General features: G+C 54.4%; 1 protein-coding gene across 2 annotated transcripts; it reads left to right on the top strand.

Moving 5' to 3' along the window:
• The first annotated feature begins 1,901 nt into the window (after positions 1–1,901).
• On the top strand, positions 1,902–15,728 carry RAPGEFL1 (Rap guanine nucleotide exchange factor like 1). Of its 2 annotated transcripts, none has more exons than XR_011523367.1 (15): positions 1,902–2,813; positions 5,604–5,682; positions 6,596–6,731; positions 6,963–7,060; positions 8,803–8,915; positions 9,169–9,336; positions 10,284–10,381; positions 10,490–10,612; positions 11,178–11,356; positions 11,448–11,538; positions 12,104–12,158; positions 12,499–12,586; positions 12,776–12,840; positions 13,206–13,260; positions 13,479–15,728. XR_011523367.1 is itself a non-coding variant. In XM_070562049.1 (15 exons), the coding sequence occupies exons 1-15, from the start codon at positions 2,294–2,296 to the stop codon at positions 13,601–13,603; spliced, it is 1,989 nt and encodes a 662-aa protein (XP_070418150.1). In that variant the 5' UTR covers positions 1,902–2,293; the 3' UTR covers positions 13,604–15,728. The 2 variants fall into 2 exon arrangements, 1 of the variants encoding a protein (XP_070418150.1); XM_070562049.1 differs by having other exon boundaries at positions 12,104–12,154.
• Positions 15,729–16,697: the final 969 nt, after the last annotated feature.

Below are 16,697 nucleotides of genomic sequence, written 5' to 3'. Positions count from 1 at the left end.
CGTGTGGTCAGCACACAAGCTTAACTTGCGGACAACTGAGGACAGCAAGGTCTTAGAATCTCAAAGTTGTCTGCCAGCATCTCCAGCCACTTGGGTTGGGTTGTCCCTCTAGGGCAGTGATTTTCAACCCTGGCTATTTGAATCACTTAGGCATCTTTTAAAAAATACCGTAAACTTTGGCCCCACCTCAAAGATCGGATTTAACTGATTTGGGGTGTGGCCTGGGCATCAACTGTTTCTGAGAAGTTCCCCCGGGGTTCCAGCATGCAGTTAGGGTGAGAACTACTGCTGCTCTACAAGGACCATGACTTGAGGCTGGCTTTCCTCTCTGATTCAAGGTCTAGAAATTAGTGTCTGCCTGATATCCTTGAGTAATTGGAGGGGTGCTGGGGTCCTGCTCCCAAAGCTTCCAGTTTCCAGAAGTCTCTCTGCCCCTTTTATTTCCACCCCCCCACACCCTCCACACTCCCCAATTCTTCCCCCTTCCTAACCGACAATCCCAAATCCTGCCCAGAGAGGAGGTTACCAAGGCAACCAGCTTAATCTGGTAACTGTGGCATGTGCTGGGAGTAGAGCCCTCCCCTCTTCTTATTCGGTTCATAAAATGCCTGGGGAGCACCAAACCACTCCAGCTAGTTTCACTCTTAACCCCAGTGATATTGGGGTATCCAATAAAGGGAACCCAAGAAACTGATACTCAAATCTCTATTCCAGCTTCTTAGCCAAAATTGTGCTCTCTCTTTTTCACTGTCCCCTTTCCAAATCCACAAACAGATGGGTGTGCAAATCTTTATTTCTGTGAACACATGCTCTAGCACATAGGACCAGATATACACACACAGTGACACATGTGTAGTACACACCCTGTTCAGTTCTAACACCACTCCCAGCCTTTAGCATTCCTGTCCCTGCCTGGTTGGTGCACAGTAAACAGGGGTGGGGCATTGTTGAAGGAGCCTCAACCCATCTGGAACCTGGTGCCACTTCCCCACCTTGTTACCTTAACCTTGATGTGCTTACACTGAGCATGTCTTTATACCCCTCCTCCTCCTTCTGGGGGCAGTGTACCCTTAGGTACACAATGCTCCTGGCATAGGCATCAGGAATAAGAACTATTTGGAGTGCAAATTTGGCACCACTTTCCCCACTCCATGGCTATGTCAACTCTAGAGGGGCTCTCTATGTTTGAAGATGTTGGTTGGCAGTTCTGGATCTCTTTACCTATCTCCACAGCCCTGCTTCCTTCTGCTGCCAGCTGGGCTCAGGTGCCCTTGTGCTCCTGGTCTCCTCCCCCCTGCTACTGTCTCTCTCCTCACCCCAACTAGACCTGCCACAACCTGCTTCTCCCTGCCCAGCTCCTATCTGCCTGCCAGTACCTGCCTCTCACAGACCAGGCCCTCACCACCTACCGTGCCTTACCAGAAAGGGCAGATGGGTACTGCCCCCAGTGCCAATGCCAATCCACCTGGGGCCTTCCCAGTCCTTCTTACGGAAGATAAAGAGCACATATTCCTGTGAGTATGGCAACAGAGCACACTATCGGGGTTGAGAGTGATGGACATCCAATCAGCAATCTTTGTAGGCCTCACCTGAGTACAGGTAGGTGAGTTAAGCAGTGCAGGCCACAGACCTGCCCTGGTTCTTTGAAACGATACGAAGGGTCCCTGTAAGCCCCCGAGCCAGGAGTCCCCCTCCATTAGTAAATCACTCCCTCACCTTTGCCATTAATTTCTGGTCTGCTCTGAACCCAAGCGCACTCAACCCATTACTGTTTCCCGCTTGGTCAGCCCCAGCACCCAAATTCAAGCCTCGCGCGGCCAGGGGGCGGGCCCAGGAAGGGCAGGGGCGGGGACTGGGCGGGGACTGGAGGAGGGGGCGCGGCCTCAGTTCTGCCACCTTCCCCCGGGCCAGGAGCGCAGCCGCCGCTGCCGCCGCCGCCGCCGCGTCCTCTCAGTCTTGCGCTCCGCCCGCTCCTTCTGCCGCCGCAGCCCGGCCCAGGAGCGCAAAGCCGGGGGCACTGGCCCCGAGCCTACCCACCTTCGGGCCGCGTGCCGGCTGCAGCCAGTATGGGGGGCCACTAAGAGCGGGCGCTCGTTCGCTCTGGCACCTCCCCCGGCCACTGGCCACTGGACTCCAGCCAGCGAGCCTCAGGCACCTCTGGCCCCCAGTCCAGCGCCTGGGACGGCCCTCCGCTCTGCCCCTCCGGCTCTGAGCATCGTGTCCCCGCCCCCCCCGCCCGCGCCTGGGACACCTGGGTCCCCCGGCGGCCCCGAGGAGAGGGGCGGGGGGGGGCATGAAGCCGCTGGAGAAATTTTTGAAGAAGCAGACGTCGCAGCTGGCGGGGCGAACGGTGGCAGGAGGTCCCGGCGGGGGTCCAGGGAGCTGCAGCGGGCTTGGAGGGGGTGGGGGACCTGGCGGGGGAGGCGGTCCAGCTGGGGGACCGCGGCCGCTGCAGCGGCGTCAGAGCGTGTCTCGCTTGCTGCTCCCAGCTTTCCTCCGGGAGCCCCCCGCCGAACCGGGGCTGGAGCCGCCTCCTGAGGAGGAAGGGGCAGAGCCCGCGGGAGTCGCGGAGGAGCTAGGCAGTGGGGGGCCCTGCTGGCTGCAGCTAGAGGAGGTACCAGGGCCTGGGCCGCTCGGGGGAGGGGGGCCCCTGCGCTCCCCTTCCTCGTACTCCTCAGATGAGCTGTCCCCGGGCGAGCCCCTGCCTTCCCCTCCCTGGGCCCCCCTGGGCGCCCCCGAGCGGCCGGAGCATCTTCTGAACCGGGTTCTGGAGAGGCTGGCCGGAGGGGCCACCAGGGACAGCGCCGCCTCAGGTAAGGAGTCGGCTGGCTCATCCATCCTGGAGTAGGGGGTTGCCACCTGCTTCCTCTTCCTTGCCCTTGGAGAGTGGGAGTGGCTCTAAGCAGAGCCTCGGTGTGGGGTTGAGTGGTCAGCTGAAGTGGGGTGGGGGCCTATAGGAGGAACAGACCCTTCTGCAGAAGAGAAGTGGCAGTGCCACCTTCCTCCCTGTAGCAGCCTCACCCACGGCTGGAGAAGACGCTGAACCTCTTTCTCTCCTTAAGTCACCCCTCCTTTCCCCTGGGCATTTTATGCAGACTCTCAGGGGTCTCAGATATTGACTACCTCCTTCTGTGGCCCAAAATGAGGGCCTGACACACTAAGATGGAAGCTGCCCAGAGCAGCCCAGCGCCACCCCCCCTAGAGTACCCAACCCCTGAAAGATCTTCCAGGAGCCTGATTCTGTTTAGAAGCCCCAGAGCACAGGGCTGGCCCCCTCAGTGGGGCAGTGCCAGACAGGCACAGGGCTCAAGCTGCCTTTTGGGCTCAGGCAAAGGGATGCATTGTCCTTAGCAGCTTGGGCTGGAGGGAGGCGTTCTAATTGGGGGCTGACTCAGAAGGTGTTTGTTGGGGGAGAGTTGGCTGGGCAGACATCAGAGCCCTGCAGCATCCAGGGGGGTCTGAGCCTCTCTAACTCCCGCCCTTCCAGTGGCAGGCCTCAGCACAGGGCCTGTTAAAAAAAACCACACCCTGAGAGGCTTATTCCCTGAACGATGATGCTATTTCACCACTCCTCACCAGCACCCCTACTAAGGGGACTTTGAGGAAACTGAGGCCCCAAACTGCTGGTTAGCGGCCAGCATAGAAGACTTTCGGGTCTTTAGGTCTAGCTCTTGGCATGTCACCAAACCCAGCAGGGTCTGAGGATTGGGAGCCCTGGTTGAGGGCCTGAAGATGGGGATTTCACACTTGGCTCTCAGACTTCTTCAGGGAGCCCTAACCTAGTTGTATGGAATGGGGCTCCACTCCTCTAGATTTTTCTCAAAACCCAGGTCCTCTCCTTGGCTCAGGCTGTAGTTGCCCTGGGGAGCTGACACCTTTTGGATTTAATTAGAAAAATATCAGACACACACAGCTCTCCTAACCATAACTTCCCGCCTACACCATACACCCTGTATCTCTATGACACATTCCCTGGGGAGGCTGTGCGTTGGACCAGAGCCTGCCTTGGAAGGGACTGATGCCAAACTGTAGCCCCCATAGCAGCATCTCTCCAACCCTGCCCCATGTTCCTCTTCCTTTGCTCTGGCTTTGCTCTCTTGTGAATTAAAGAGTCCGTATAGGAAGGATGTTGGGCATCCCTATTTCTAGTTTCAACCCTGGAGCTGGGGGTTGGGGCGGGGGCTCTCAGATTCACTTTATGATCACAGCAGGAAAGGAAAAAGGAGAGGAAAAAGGAGAAACTGTCTTTCCCCTTCTACAGGAACCTGGTGCCACAGACTCTGCTCAGTCTCCCCTGGGGAAGGACTCCTGAATTGATTGTCACTGTATTATCTGCCCTGGCAGGCTGGATCCCTGGAGAAACTGGTTTGGGAAACCCCAAACCAGTCCTAGAGTGGATGAGAATCAGCTTAACCTGCTACTCTGATATTCTCCAATATAACCAATGTTCTCAAGCCATCTTGGTTTCCTCCCAGGGTGTGTGGGAGAAGGGAACTTCCAGAAGGTACCCCCAAACTAGCCAAAGTCTCTGAAACATCTAAGCAGCCCCATATGACCACTGGGCTCTACCCTGACACTCTACTTGTCTCAGGCATATTGAGAAAAGAACAAAGACTCAGGAGTCTGGGTTCTTGTTCCAGCACCAGGCAAGTACCTCCCAGCTCTGGGCCTCGCTTTCTCATTTGTGAAATGAAATAGTTGAAGGAGAGGATCTTGTGTTGGTTCTCCTCTTCCACCTCATGGCTAGAATTGGAGGCCAGGAGATGGTGAGCCACGGGCCGTCAGAAGCCTTGCTTTTGTCCTGGGGCAGTGCCTGGGGACCTGGCCCTAACCTGTCCTGGTGAGGACACCTGGCTCCCTCTCTGTGCCCTACCTGTCTGTGTGTGCCAGGCTGCCCAGCCCCACCCCAGGGCAGGCTGCAAGTCAGGGCGACCTTGTACCTGGCTGACTGGCTGAGCCAGGCCCAGATGGAGGTGTGGTGGGGAAAAGGGTGGTGAGAAGAGCCACTCCCATCTACCCTTCCATCATTAACCCTTCCATCTCTGGGCACTCAGAGGACACAGGTTTTCTACTTAAAGGCTTTGGGATCAAAGAGATGGCAGTTGCTCCCTCTCCCTTTTAATGGGCTGGTTCTCACCTGCCTAGTTGGAACTCAAAGCTGTTAGGTAGGGAGTGAGGAGGAGAGGAGGAATACATAAACACACACACACACACCCTGCTGACCCTAACCTCTGTGTGTGGACGTTCTCTTTATCTAGAGACAATTCTGTGGGCTACCTCTTTTTTCAGGCAGATCTCGAGCTTGGTGTATTATCTGACCAGCTTCCCACACATTGAAGAGAAGTGGGCGTGGCCATGGAAGGGCACCCCCTCCTTCCCTCCAGCTGCCTTGGCAGCTGCCAACCCCACCCCCGCAGCGGCTGCCCAGAACCTTCACACATGTGTGTGTGTGCGCTTGTGCGAAGCATGACAGGGCAGGTGGCTGGGGCTCCAGCCTGGCTAATGAGAACTCAGCCTCAGAGGCAAGAGAGGGGGATGGGAAGTGTCCAGTTGGGTCCTGGAAGTGCCCTCCTGACATCAGTGGCACCAATTGATCTCTACAGATATCCTGCTGGATGACATCGTCCTCACCCATTCTCTCTTCCTCCCCACGGAGAAATTTCTGCAGGAGCTACACCAGTAATATCCTTTTGTAGTGCTTGCAAAAGGGGAGGTCAGGAGGGAGCCACCCTGCCCACCCCACATGTGATGTCAGGCCCTAAGCTCTTCCCTAGAAAGCATACGTGAGTTTCAATTCCAGGCTTTTTACTCACCAGCTTTGTGACCTTGGGCAGATCACCTAACTTCCTGGGGCCTCAATTTCCTCTTCTGTAAAATGGGGGTAAATAGCACCTGCCCTGCCTACCTACAGGAATGCTGTGCAGATCCATCTGATAGCAGATGTGGGAGTGCTCTGGAGACTGCAGAGCCCTGTACAAATGTAAGGTGTCATTATTCTATTAAGAGTGCCTGTTTCCCCACTGAATTGTTGCTCTAAACATCTGGTTGCCCAGTGAGTTATTACGGGGTCTGATGTAAACATCAGGTCATGGCTGTGCTGTAGTAGGGTCTGCTAGAGACCAGCCACTGGCTGGGCTATTCATAGGGTCTCATGTAAGCATAGGGCCTCTCATTGAGTTATTTTAGGACCTAATTGTAAATGTCAGTCTGCTGAATAGAATATCATAGGCTTTCTTAGAAATGCCAGGCCTTACATTGAGGTATGGTCAGGTTTGTGGTAAGCACCATTGGCCTTCATTAGGCTGCTGTGAGCTCCAGGCTGTGGGCCGGCCAGAGGTTGGGTGGGTCCAGGCAGGGTATCCTCAAGTGAAGTTCAAATAGGCAGGAGCTGGATATGGTCAAGTGGGTGCCATCCCTACCTAATCCGAGCAAAAACCTGGGCTGGGGCATGAGGGGGTCTTGGTTCCAGGAATCCCTGGCCTCTTTCTCCCCGGCCCCAAACCTAGAGAATATCTCTAGGAGGTTTAGCCTCCCATCCCCTTCCCAGTTTCCTCAGATCTGCTTGCCCAAGGCTTTTTCTTAACTTAGGGGTCAGCTTTGTTTGGGCAGGAGGCATGGAGGGCCCCGAGGGGCTGGGCCGGAAGCAGGCCTGCCTAGCCATGCTTCTTCATTTCTTGGACACATACCAGGGGCTGCTGCAGGAGGAAGAGGGGGCCGGCTGCATCATCAAGGTGGGCCTGGGGGAAGAGGGCCTGTGGGTGAGCGGGCTATTAGCTCTGGAAAGGGGCCCTTTGAAGGAGCCATACTCCTCAAGCTGGGTATCTGGAAGGAAAACATGCCAGTAGGCCTTAGCTTATATGGTTCTTCTACGCTTGAAGGCATGGGGACCCTGCCCCAGCCCTTGCAGAGAGTGATGCTCAGAATGAGACCCCTGCCGTCACCTTCTCTCCTCCTCTCCCCAGGATTTGTACCTGCTGATTATGAAGGATGAGTCCCTTTACCAGGACCTCCGAGAGGACACACTGAGGCTGCACCAGCTTGTGGAAACAGTGGAGCTAAAGTGAGGGGAATGGGTCGGGGGAGGGGACAGGAATGAGGGCCCCCATGTTCTTCTATTACAGGGCCTGCCTCTGGGCTTTGAGCTCCAATATGGTTTTATTTCAGTCCCTTTTCTTACTGGAGAATAGCACTGTCTCCAGTCAGTTTTTTGTCCATTCTCCTATCCATTTATTTGTCAATCTGATGGGTGTACTGGTAAATATTTAACAACCAGCACTTCAGGAAAAAGAACCCTGATTTGTAGCTTTTGCTGATTCCCATGGTGTAAACTCTCTGATTTCAATCTACCAACGAGCCATCACTGCATGTGAAGTTGGGAAGAGCTGTGCAGTTGCAAGCCATTATATAGTATTTTCACCATATAAGTACAATAGATGTAAATAACCTGAAGAGCACAGATAGTACTAAAACAATTAGGAAACTACTTTTTTGGTAATAATTTGACTGTACGTTTATAAAACATATATATATTTTTTTTTAATGGCTTTGATATATATATATGATGATATATGAGATATATATGTGTATTTATTTATTATTACTACTTTTAATGGCTGTGTTTAAAAACCAGTTGGCAAAATTCCCCAAAATGTAACAATCTACTCTCATGAGCCAGTGTCAGTGGCTTCAGGACACCACTGCATCCATCCATCCATCCATCCATCCTTCCATCCATTCCTTTGGCCCTTTTGGTTTTTCTCCACTCCATCCCCACCATCACAACCCTCGTTAGGCCTCATTATCTCTCACCTGGATTATTGCCACAGCCTCCTATCAAGGGCTTCAGCTTATGGTCTTGTATCTTCTCTCCCTTCTTACGCTGACACCAGAGAGATCTTTCAAACTCGACAACAGAATGCTTCAGTTTCAGAAACATCCATGGCTCTCCATTGTCTACAAGACAAAGTTGCAACATCCTAACACAGCATTCAATGCCCTTCGCTTTCTGCCTTCTGCTGATCTTTCCCATCTCATCTCCCACACCCCCCTCCACCCATGACACTCCCTATACACCCCACCATTCTCTGAACTCCTGTGCTTTCCCAGCTTCCCTGATGTCATTTATATGGTCCACTCCAGAAGGACCTCCTCCCATCCCCTTCTCTTCCTGTTGTCCTTCAAGGCCCAGGTCAAATGCCATCTTCTTAATGAAAGTTCCACAGATCCTCCCTTTAGGAGCAGCTTTCTCCCTCCTCCATACCCAACATAACTCTCCTTGTACCTTTGTTATATCACCTAACACCTCCTGCCTTGTGTTAGAAGTAGCTGTATGCACGTCTGTCTCCTTCGCAGACTGTGAAGTTCTTGTTGGCAAAATTCAGCAAACAGCTGATGACCTACACTTACCATGTGCCAAGCAGTGTGCTAGGCCTGGAGGATGAAAAGAAATTCAGTAAGAACTAATCCCAGCCCTTAAAACTTCTCAATCCTGTAGAAGACATAAGACAAACACATAAACAAATATTAGCCCAATGTCCTATAGCAGTTGAGGCAAAAAAGTGACCTTTCCTGGTAGGTGGGGTGGATCAGAGAAGAATTCATGGAAGAGGTGGCATTTGATTTGGGTCACTTGGACAGTTGTGCCATGCTGGTCATTGTCCTCTCTTCTGACCTCCTTCACCACTTTCTGAACCTGGTGCTGGTGCAGCCTTGACCCAGTTCTGATATCCCTGCTTGATGTTGCCTGCCTGGTGCTCCATATGCCTGGCAGGGCTCCCTGATGCCCAGCTGTGTCCATGCCAGGATCCCAGAGGAGAGCCAGCCACCCAGCAAGCAGGTGAAGCCACTTTTCCGCCACTTCCGCCGAATAGACTCCTGTCTGCAGACCCGAGTGGCCTTCCGGGGCTCAGATGAGAGTGAGTATGGGCATTTGGAGGGGCAGGGCTTCCTGAATGGCTCAGGGGCCCTGTGGGGTCTCTGGGTCTTAGGCCTCCTCTGTGGAGTCTCCTTGTGCACTAGAACCAGTCCTTTTCACAGCATCTTTTTCAGAGGCCAATCAATTTAGGGTTAGGGGTGGAGTGGGTGGGGAACAGATGTGCCCTGGAGGGGACTGTGCCAGTGTTGCCATGCTGCCCTCTGATGAAAAGCCACCTTCTTCTGTCTGTCCAGTCTTCTGCCGGGTCTACATGCCTGACCACTCTTACGTGACCATACGCAGCCGCCTGTCAGCGTCTGTGCAGGACATTCTGGGCTCTGTGACGGAGAAATTGCAGTACTCGGAGGAGCCTGCAGGGCGTGAGGATTCCCTCATCCTGGTAGCTGTGGCCTCCTCAGGAGGTGAGGGTCAGGAAAAGCTGGGCTGGGGGCCACAAGAAGAGAAACTGACAAGTCCAGTGCCCTGGGGCAGGGGTGAAGACTGAATTCTAGGCCTGGGCTACTTGAAGTGTGATCCCTGGGCAAGCCACATGAATATCACCTGGGAACTTGTTAAAAATGCAGTATTTCTGGGGCCGGCCTGGTGGCATAGTGGTTAAGTTTGCACGCTCTGCTTTGGCAGCTTGGGGCTCACAGATTCTGATCCCAGGCGGAGACCTATGAACCGCTCAAGCCATGCTGTGGTAGCATCCCACATACAAAATAGAGGAAGATTGGAACAGATATTAGCTCAGGGCCAATCTTCCTCACAAAAAAATAAAAAATAAATGAAGTAAAATAAAAATGCAGTATTTCAGAGCCCACTCCAGACCTGCTGAATCAGAATGTACATTTTAACAAGATCCCCAGGTGATTCCTATGCACATTAACATTTGTGAGGCACTGGTCCAGGACAGGTGGATTCCAATCTGGGTGCTTGCCTCTTACTTTGGGATCGTGTTCTGGTCCTTTAACTTCCTCTAATACCTAAGGATGCTACGTTTTTGAGGCTAAAGACACAGGATAGGCCTCCAATCCCTGTGGGAAAGCAAAAAGCCTGCAGTGTAGTCATAGCCTTATTTTCCTCTAAGATGGGAAAAAAATTCCTGCTTTCCCAGTGTCACAGGGATGATAGAATGAATCAAGAGCTATGAAAGAACGTTGGGAGCAAAAAAGAGGTTATAAATGCAGAAGAAATCATTTGAAAAGTTTCATATAAATACAGCTTAACCTGGTGTTAGTACGAGTCCCGTTAGTCTAGAACCTGTCCATGCAGGGTTAGGAGCATCTGCATGGGATGGCGACAGTGGCTGGGGTGTGTGGGGGTGCAGGTGGCCCGGGCTGAGGCAGAGCAGCTCCTTCTTCTTCAGAGAAGGTCCTTCTCCAGCCGCATGAAGACTGTGTCTTCACCACACTGGGCATCAACAGCCACCTGTTTGCCTGCACCCGGGACAGCTATGAGGCCCTGGTAAGAAGTTCACAAGGCCTTGGCTGGTAGCCAGGGCTGGGAGGGGCTGGGAGCAGAAACTCACAAGCCCAGGGTGGAGCCAGCCCCTGTGTCCCTGCTTGCCACCAGGTGCCCCTCCCTGAGGAGATCCAGGTCTCCCCTGGAGACACAGAGATCCACCGGGTGGAGCCTGAGGACGTTGCCAACCACCTTACTGCCTTCCACTGGGAGCTGTTCCGATGTGTGCACGAGGTAGAGACTGAGGCCTGGTGCAGGGCTGGGGGCCTGGAGGGAGAAATGTGCCAATGCCGGGGCCTGGAGGGAGGCAGTGTCTGCAGCCGAACTTCCTAGTAGGAGTGCTCACTTGCAGCATGCCTTTGGGCAATGCAGTTATAACCTCTCTAAGCCTTTGTCCCTTCCTCTGAAAAAAACAATAAACAGATAGACCCCCTAGCAGAGTAGTTCAGGGCCCAAGTGAAGCTTACACAGAACCTGATCCATAGTATTTTTAAAATATTCACTATTAAAGACATCAAATAAGGCAGCGACAATAATGTCTATCAATTGGCTGCCTTGAGAACAAGTCAGCCTCTAGCAAGGGCGGGGCACCTAGTGAGTGCTCCATAGACGGTAGAGTATTATTAATGTTGGTTGTTTTTTTCCCCATCTCTGCTGCATCCTGTCCTGTCCTGGTTTGTTCTATTTTCTACCCCTCCCGCCCCCGCCCTCCTGCCGTTCTCTCCTCACCGCCTTGCGCTGCCATCTTCCCACCCACACCCCCCACGCCCTGGCGGGCCCTCCGCCACCGTGGGTGCAGCTGGAGTTCGTGGACTACGTGTTCCACGGGGAGCGCGGCCGCCGCGAGACGGCCAACCTGGAGCTGCTGCTGCAGCGCTGCAGCGAGGTCACACACTGGGTGGCCACCGAGGTGCTGCTCTGCGAGGCCCCGGGCAAGCGCGCGCAGCTGCTCAAGAAGTTCATCAAGATCGCGGCCATGTGAGTGCGGCCGGCTGGCGATGGGGGAGCGCGGAGGACGGGCGGCCGCCGCCGCCTGACCGCCCCCTGACCCGGCCTCGCACCCCTACAGCTGCAAGCAGAACCAGGACCTGCTGTCCTTCTACGCTGTGGTCATGGGGCTGGACAACGCTGCTGTCAGCCGCCTGCGGCTCACCTGGGAGGTGATGAGAATTCTTCCCTCTCCTCCGGTCTGTGCTGGCCCCCTCCGGGGATCTTGGCCTCCAGCCTCAGTCTTGACACCCTGGGCTCACCCGATGCGACCTCCTGGGGCTGCTGCTAGCCTATAGGGAGCATTTGTGCCCATTGGAAGGAGGCGCCCTCTTCTGGCAGATCCGGCCCTAGGGCACACAGCTTGGCTAATGGACCCTGGCCTAGTCCAGATTAGTCCAGAGGCGGAGTCCTCAGCCTGAGTGGGGTCAGACAGCCCAGGCAAGGTCACAGACTCGGCTATTGGATTTCAGCCAACGTTCAGTGAGGCACCTTGTCCGTGGCACGTGTATAAGCAGAAGCCTCCCTTTCCCCCAGAATAATGTATTCCTTTGGGCTACTGCAAGCTCCCCAGACTGAGCGAAGGGCTGACTCTACTTCACCACCAGCCTCCCAGCCCCCTGGGAGACACACATAGGCCCTTTCCACCTCTAACACCTGGGGATTAGCCAGAAGCTCCCGTGAAACCCAAGGAGTTTCATTCTGACATTCCTTTTCTTTCCTTCAAACTCTCTGCAGAAGCTGCCAGGGAAATTCAAGAACTTGTTCCGCAAATTTGAGAACTTGACAGTGAGTAGGTTTGGCTCTTTGATCTGCCTCTGGACTTGTACCCCAGAGACTCTCTGTTCCCCTAAACCTTCTTTCTAGGGCATCCCTCTCAAGGTTTTTAGTGCCTGGGACTCCCCCTCCTCCTCCTTGCCCCACCCTCCTGGGAGGGGCAGAGTGCAACGATGCTACCCCGTTTTCCCTGGAGGAAAGGGGAGAGCAGTCAGGTCCCTCCAGCTAGACACTCATACCCACCCCTATCTGATCGGAGATGTGTCTAGGACAAGTGGATGAGGGAGGGAGTAGGGGATGTCTTTGGGATCCTTTGGGCCTGTCTGTCCCTTTATCCCTCTTCTGTGGAATGCTAGGACCCCTGCAGGAACCACAAAAGCTACCGAGAAGTGATCTCCAAGATGAAACCCCCTGTGATTCCTTTCGTGCCTCTGGTCCTCAAAGGTGAGTCGTTCCCAGGCTGTGCTCTCCTCTCCACTTCTCCTTGCCCCAGTTCCGCCTCTCAGTCCCCTCTCAACTGAGCTCTGAGTGCCTACCTAAAGAGGAACCCCCTAGATTGAGTGGGTTCTGGGGCAGGGGAAGGGCCCTTTGGACCTCCTCTCTTATCCATTTACTTCCCTCCTCATCCCCTAGACCTGACTTTTCTGCACGAGGGGAGTAAGACCCTTGTGGATGGCTTGGTGAACATTGAGAAGCTGGTGAGTGGCACTGCCAGCTCCAGTCCCATGAGCGGGGGGCTGGCATCCTCCCCCTCTCCTGGCACCCCCCTAGAGACAGCAGCCTTCCTCCTTGGCATCCAGCTTGCCTGGCAGATAGATGCCTGACTGTCTCCCTGACTGTCACCCCGCCCACAGGTGGCCAAGCTGACAGGCAGTTGGGGGCAACTCTACCTCCTCTCACCTGGCACCCTGTTACACCTCCTTCTTTGGTCCTCCTGAGACCGTCCAGAATTGGGGACTGGAGGGAGTAAAATCAACTGAGTTTGAGAATGGAGGCAGAGGAGCATGAGAGGGGGAGGGTCTTTCAGTGTCCTTTGTAGGGCTCATTCTTTGTTATCTCCCAGCATTCAGTGGCTGAAAAAGTGAGGACAATCCGCAGATACCGGAGCCGGCCCCTTTGTGAGTACCCAGGGCTCTGAGTGCATTATAGGCAGAGCAGTGGAGTGTTCCGGGGAGAACTCCCTGCCCAAATGTTCTCCATTCTCTCCTTGGCCTCCTTAGGGGCCCTCCTGCCCGACACCTGTCCCAATTCACACCCTTCTCCTCTGGCCCATTTGTGTGTAGAGGAAGAAGGGAGGCTAGGCACCCAATGGGCCTCTCTCTTCTTATGCCCCCAGGCCTGGATATGGAGGCATCTCCCCATCACCTGCAGACCAAGGCCTACGTGCGCCAGTTCCAGGTCATCGACAACCAGAACCTCCTCTTCGAGCTCTCCTACAAGCTGGAGGCTAATAGTCAGTGAGAACAGAGGTTCTGGTCGGCCCCCCACCAGGGTCCTCGGGCACCTGGCACTCAAGCACTTTGTATGATGTCCCAACCCACCTCTGACATCTCTCCCCTGGAGCAGCTTCCCGCCCCATGGGAAGGAGTTGGCTGGATTTACCCCTGGACTCATAAGCCTGTTCATCCTGCTGAAGTCCTCTCCCCCTGGCTCCTTCAAGCCAAAACCACTCTGCTGGTTCCTGCCCTCGAAGGGAAAGGGGGCAGAGAGCTCCTTCCTCTGTCCCCTCCCATGGAGGTCTGTTCTGGAGATGGAGTGTCCGACCTTCTCTTCCCAAGCAGGGAGGAAAGCTGCCCACCCTCCTGTCTCATCGAACAGAACTGTGGGCGGGATTGGCAGCCTTCCTCTCTGCCACCTGTCTACCATCTCCCTGGTCAGGGCTGGGACCCCTGGATGTACCCCCCTGCATATTATATTGCCCTTGTGTCTGCGTGTGTATGTGCGTGTGTCCCCTTTTAAGGAGGAGGAGCGCATCTGGTAATTCAGGGAGGGTGTTGTATGTGCTGCGGGGGAGTCCTTCTGTTTGGTGCTACCCTTGTCCACTCTGCCCCTGGGACAGTGCGGGCTGCTTTCCCCACCCGCACCACTCCCTGCTCAGCTCCTCTGCTGCCCTGCATGCCCAGGCTTGTGGGCGAAGCTGCTTGTGAGGTCAGGGAGCAGCCGCAGGTAGGAGGGGTTACCCATCAGCCCTTGTAAGCTCCCCACTCAGGCCTCTTGAAGGTCCCTGGGTGGGCTCCCACGAGAGGGTAAAAGATGCTCAGGGAAACACGGGCCTAGGCTTCCTACTGGACCCTCCCTCTGCACTGCAGTGAGGTAGGGTGTGGCGGTATCAGGAGTCAGGGGTGCCTGCACTCCTGCTTTTGGGGTGTCTCACTGCTAAGAAGGGAGCTGTCATCCCCTTCTGGCTCTTATATATGACACCAACAACATAGTCTCTATCCTTCTCCCTCTCTCTCTCTCTTTTTTTTTTGGTGAGGGAGATTGGCCCTGAGCTAACATCTGTTGCCAATCTTCCTCTGTTTTGTATGTGGGATGCCACCACACCATGGCTTGATGAGCGATATGCAGGTCCACGCCCAGGATCCAAACTGGCAAACCCCAGGCCACTGAAGCAGAGCACATGAACTTAACTACTACGCCACCAGGCCAGCCCCTCCTTCTCCCTGTCTTGACTCCCCGTTTGTCCTCTTCATCAGAGCTTGGGTGGAGCGGGCCCTTGTACCTGGACCCCTGTACCTGGGGAGGGCATCCCCCAAAAGTGGGGGGAGGAAATGGCGGAGACTGTAAAGGCAAAACTGGACTCTGGCCATGCCTTTGTTACCTCTCTGTCTCCCTTCCCTCTCCCATCACGGGCCTCCAGGGCTGAGGGGTGCAGGGGCTCCTGGCAGCTACTAGGTGGGGTTTCCTGGCGCAGCCTCACCCTCTTCTCTGGCACCACCTCTTTCCCTTCTGAAGAGGCAGCAGCAGCAGCAGCAAAAGCAGCTGCCGCTCCTGCTCTGGAGGTGTATATATTTTTTACCAAAAGCTCTGGAATTGTAAATTTATTTTTTAAAACTCAAAGAGAGAAAGAGCCTTGTATCATATGTAAACAATGTATCATAGGTTATGTTGTACAGTCCCTTTTATACAGCGGTCTGTCTTGCTCCTGCTGCAGAAAACGTCTATGGACTCCCCACCCCCACCCACACATACATGGGCGCTGTCCTCCCCCCCAACTTTGTCCCCTGTAGACAATGACCATGGCCCCCCTCCTGCTCCTGCCTCCTCCCTGCAACTGCTAATGCTCCCTCCTTTCCCTGCTGCCACCCTTCCTCCTAACCCCCCTCAGCAGCCTTCTCACTCCAGCTCCCACAGCCCTCCTCGAACACTGGGGCCCACTGGTTCAGTCTGGCTGCTGCCCGCCCCTAGCCTTGACGCCTGCCCTGCTGCCTCCATGGGGCCTCCTGGTCCCCCCTGGACCCCATTCCTCCCCACCCCGTGCCCCACAGCTTTAACAGAGTGAACCGTGTGTATTGTACAGGCTTGGTTGTCTTTGCAGAAACCTCTGGGTGGAGTAAAAGCCGATAAAGTCTATGAATCAACCCGCCTGCTGTTCTCCATTCTGTTTCTTTGAGCCTGGGGAAGGGCTGAAGGAGGCAAGAGGGGACTGTGCTGGGCCCCTCAGCAGGACTGTTCTGGAGTGACTTTGAAAATGTGGATGAGAGGAAAAGGTGCCAACCTCATGAGACATGTCACATGGAGCCTGGAACTTGGAAGAGTGAATATTTTAGTTGTTCCATGTTCCGGGTGCCATAGATATGTGATCTTGTTTAATTCTAACACTGTAAGGTGGAAGACGGAAGCTGGGCAGTCCCAGCATAAGCTCCAAGTTACAGGGTAAGTGAGGGGGTAGAACTGGGCCCCTAACCCAGATCTGTCCCCTGCAGACAGCATGCATTATTCACACCACCAGTATTTACCATTTACACTAAAGTATGGGGCATCTAGAGCCTAAGCTGCAGGAGACATCATGTACCCAAACAGCTACACACGAGCCCTTGACCTTCCCTCACCCTACATCTGCTATTCCCCAATCTGCTGCATCTTAAAAAACAGTCCTCTCATCCACTCAAGTTTTCTTTTTTTAAAGATTTTATTCTTTTTCCTTTTTCTCCCCAAAGCCCCTCGGTACACAGTTGTATATTCTTCGTTGTGAGTCCTTCTAGTTGTGGTATGTGGGATGCTGCCTCAACGTGGTTTGATGAGCGGTGCCATGTCCGCGCCCAGGATTCGAGCTGACGAAACACTGGGCCACCTGCAGCGGGGCGCGCGAACTTAACCGCTCAGCCACGGGGCCAGCCCCCCGCCCAAGTTTTCAATGCCTCTTTCTCTCCTCCCTCACTCATCAGCCAGTCCCATAGGCTACAGTTCCAGAATATATCCTGGATTGGTCCACTTCTCTGAGACTCCTCTATTACCACCAGTCCAAACCACATTCATATCTTCCCTAGACAACCACACTAGCCTCCTACCTGGTCTTTCGGCTTCTTCTCTCTGACCCACCCCTGATCGCACC

This window comes from Equus przewalskii, chromosome 10, assembly GCF_037783145.1.
Source record: "Equus przewalskii isolate Varuska chromosome 10, EquPr2, whole genome shotgun sequence".
NCBI lineage: Eukaryota > Metazoa > Chordata > Mammalia > Perissodactyla > Equidae > Equus > Equus przewalskii.
The sequence above is the reverse complement of the archived record's forward strand: the minus strand, read 5'-3'. Positions and strand labels throughout refer to the sequence as shown.

Bases quoted from the DNA above. Each gene is read 5' to 3' on its own strand.
- RAPGEFL1 (XM_070562049.1), top strand. From the start codon at position 2,294: ATGAAGCCGCTGGAGAAATTTTTGAAGAAGCAGACGTCGCAGCTGGCG. The intron at 6,732-6,962 runs GTGGGCCTGGGG...TCCTCTCCCCAG, and splicing joins GGGCCGGCTGCATCATCAAG to GATTTGTACCTGCTGATTAT. The intron at 12,841-13,205 runs GTGAGTGGCACT...GTTATCTCCCAG, and splicing joins TGGTGAACATTGAGAAGCTG to CATTCAGTGGCTGAAAAAGT.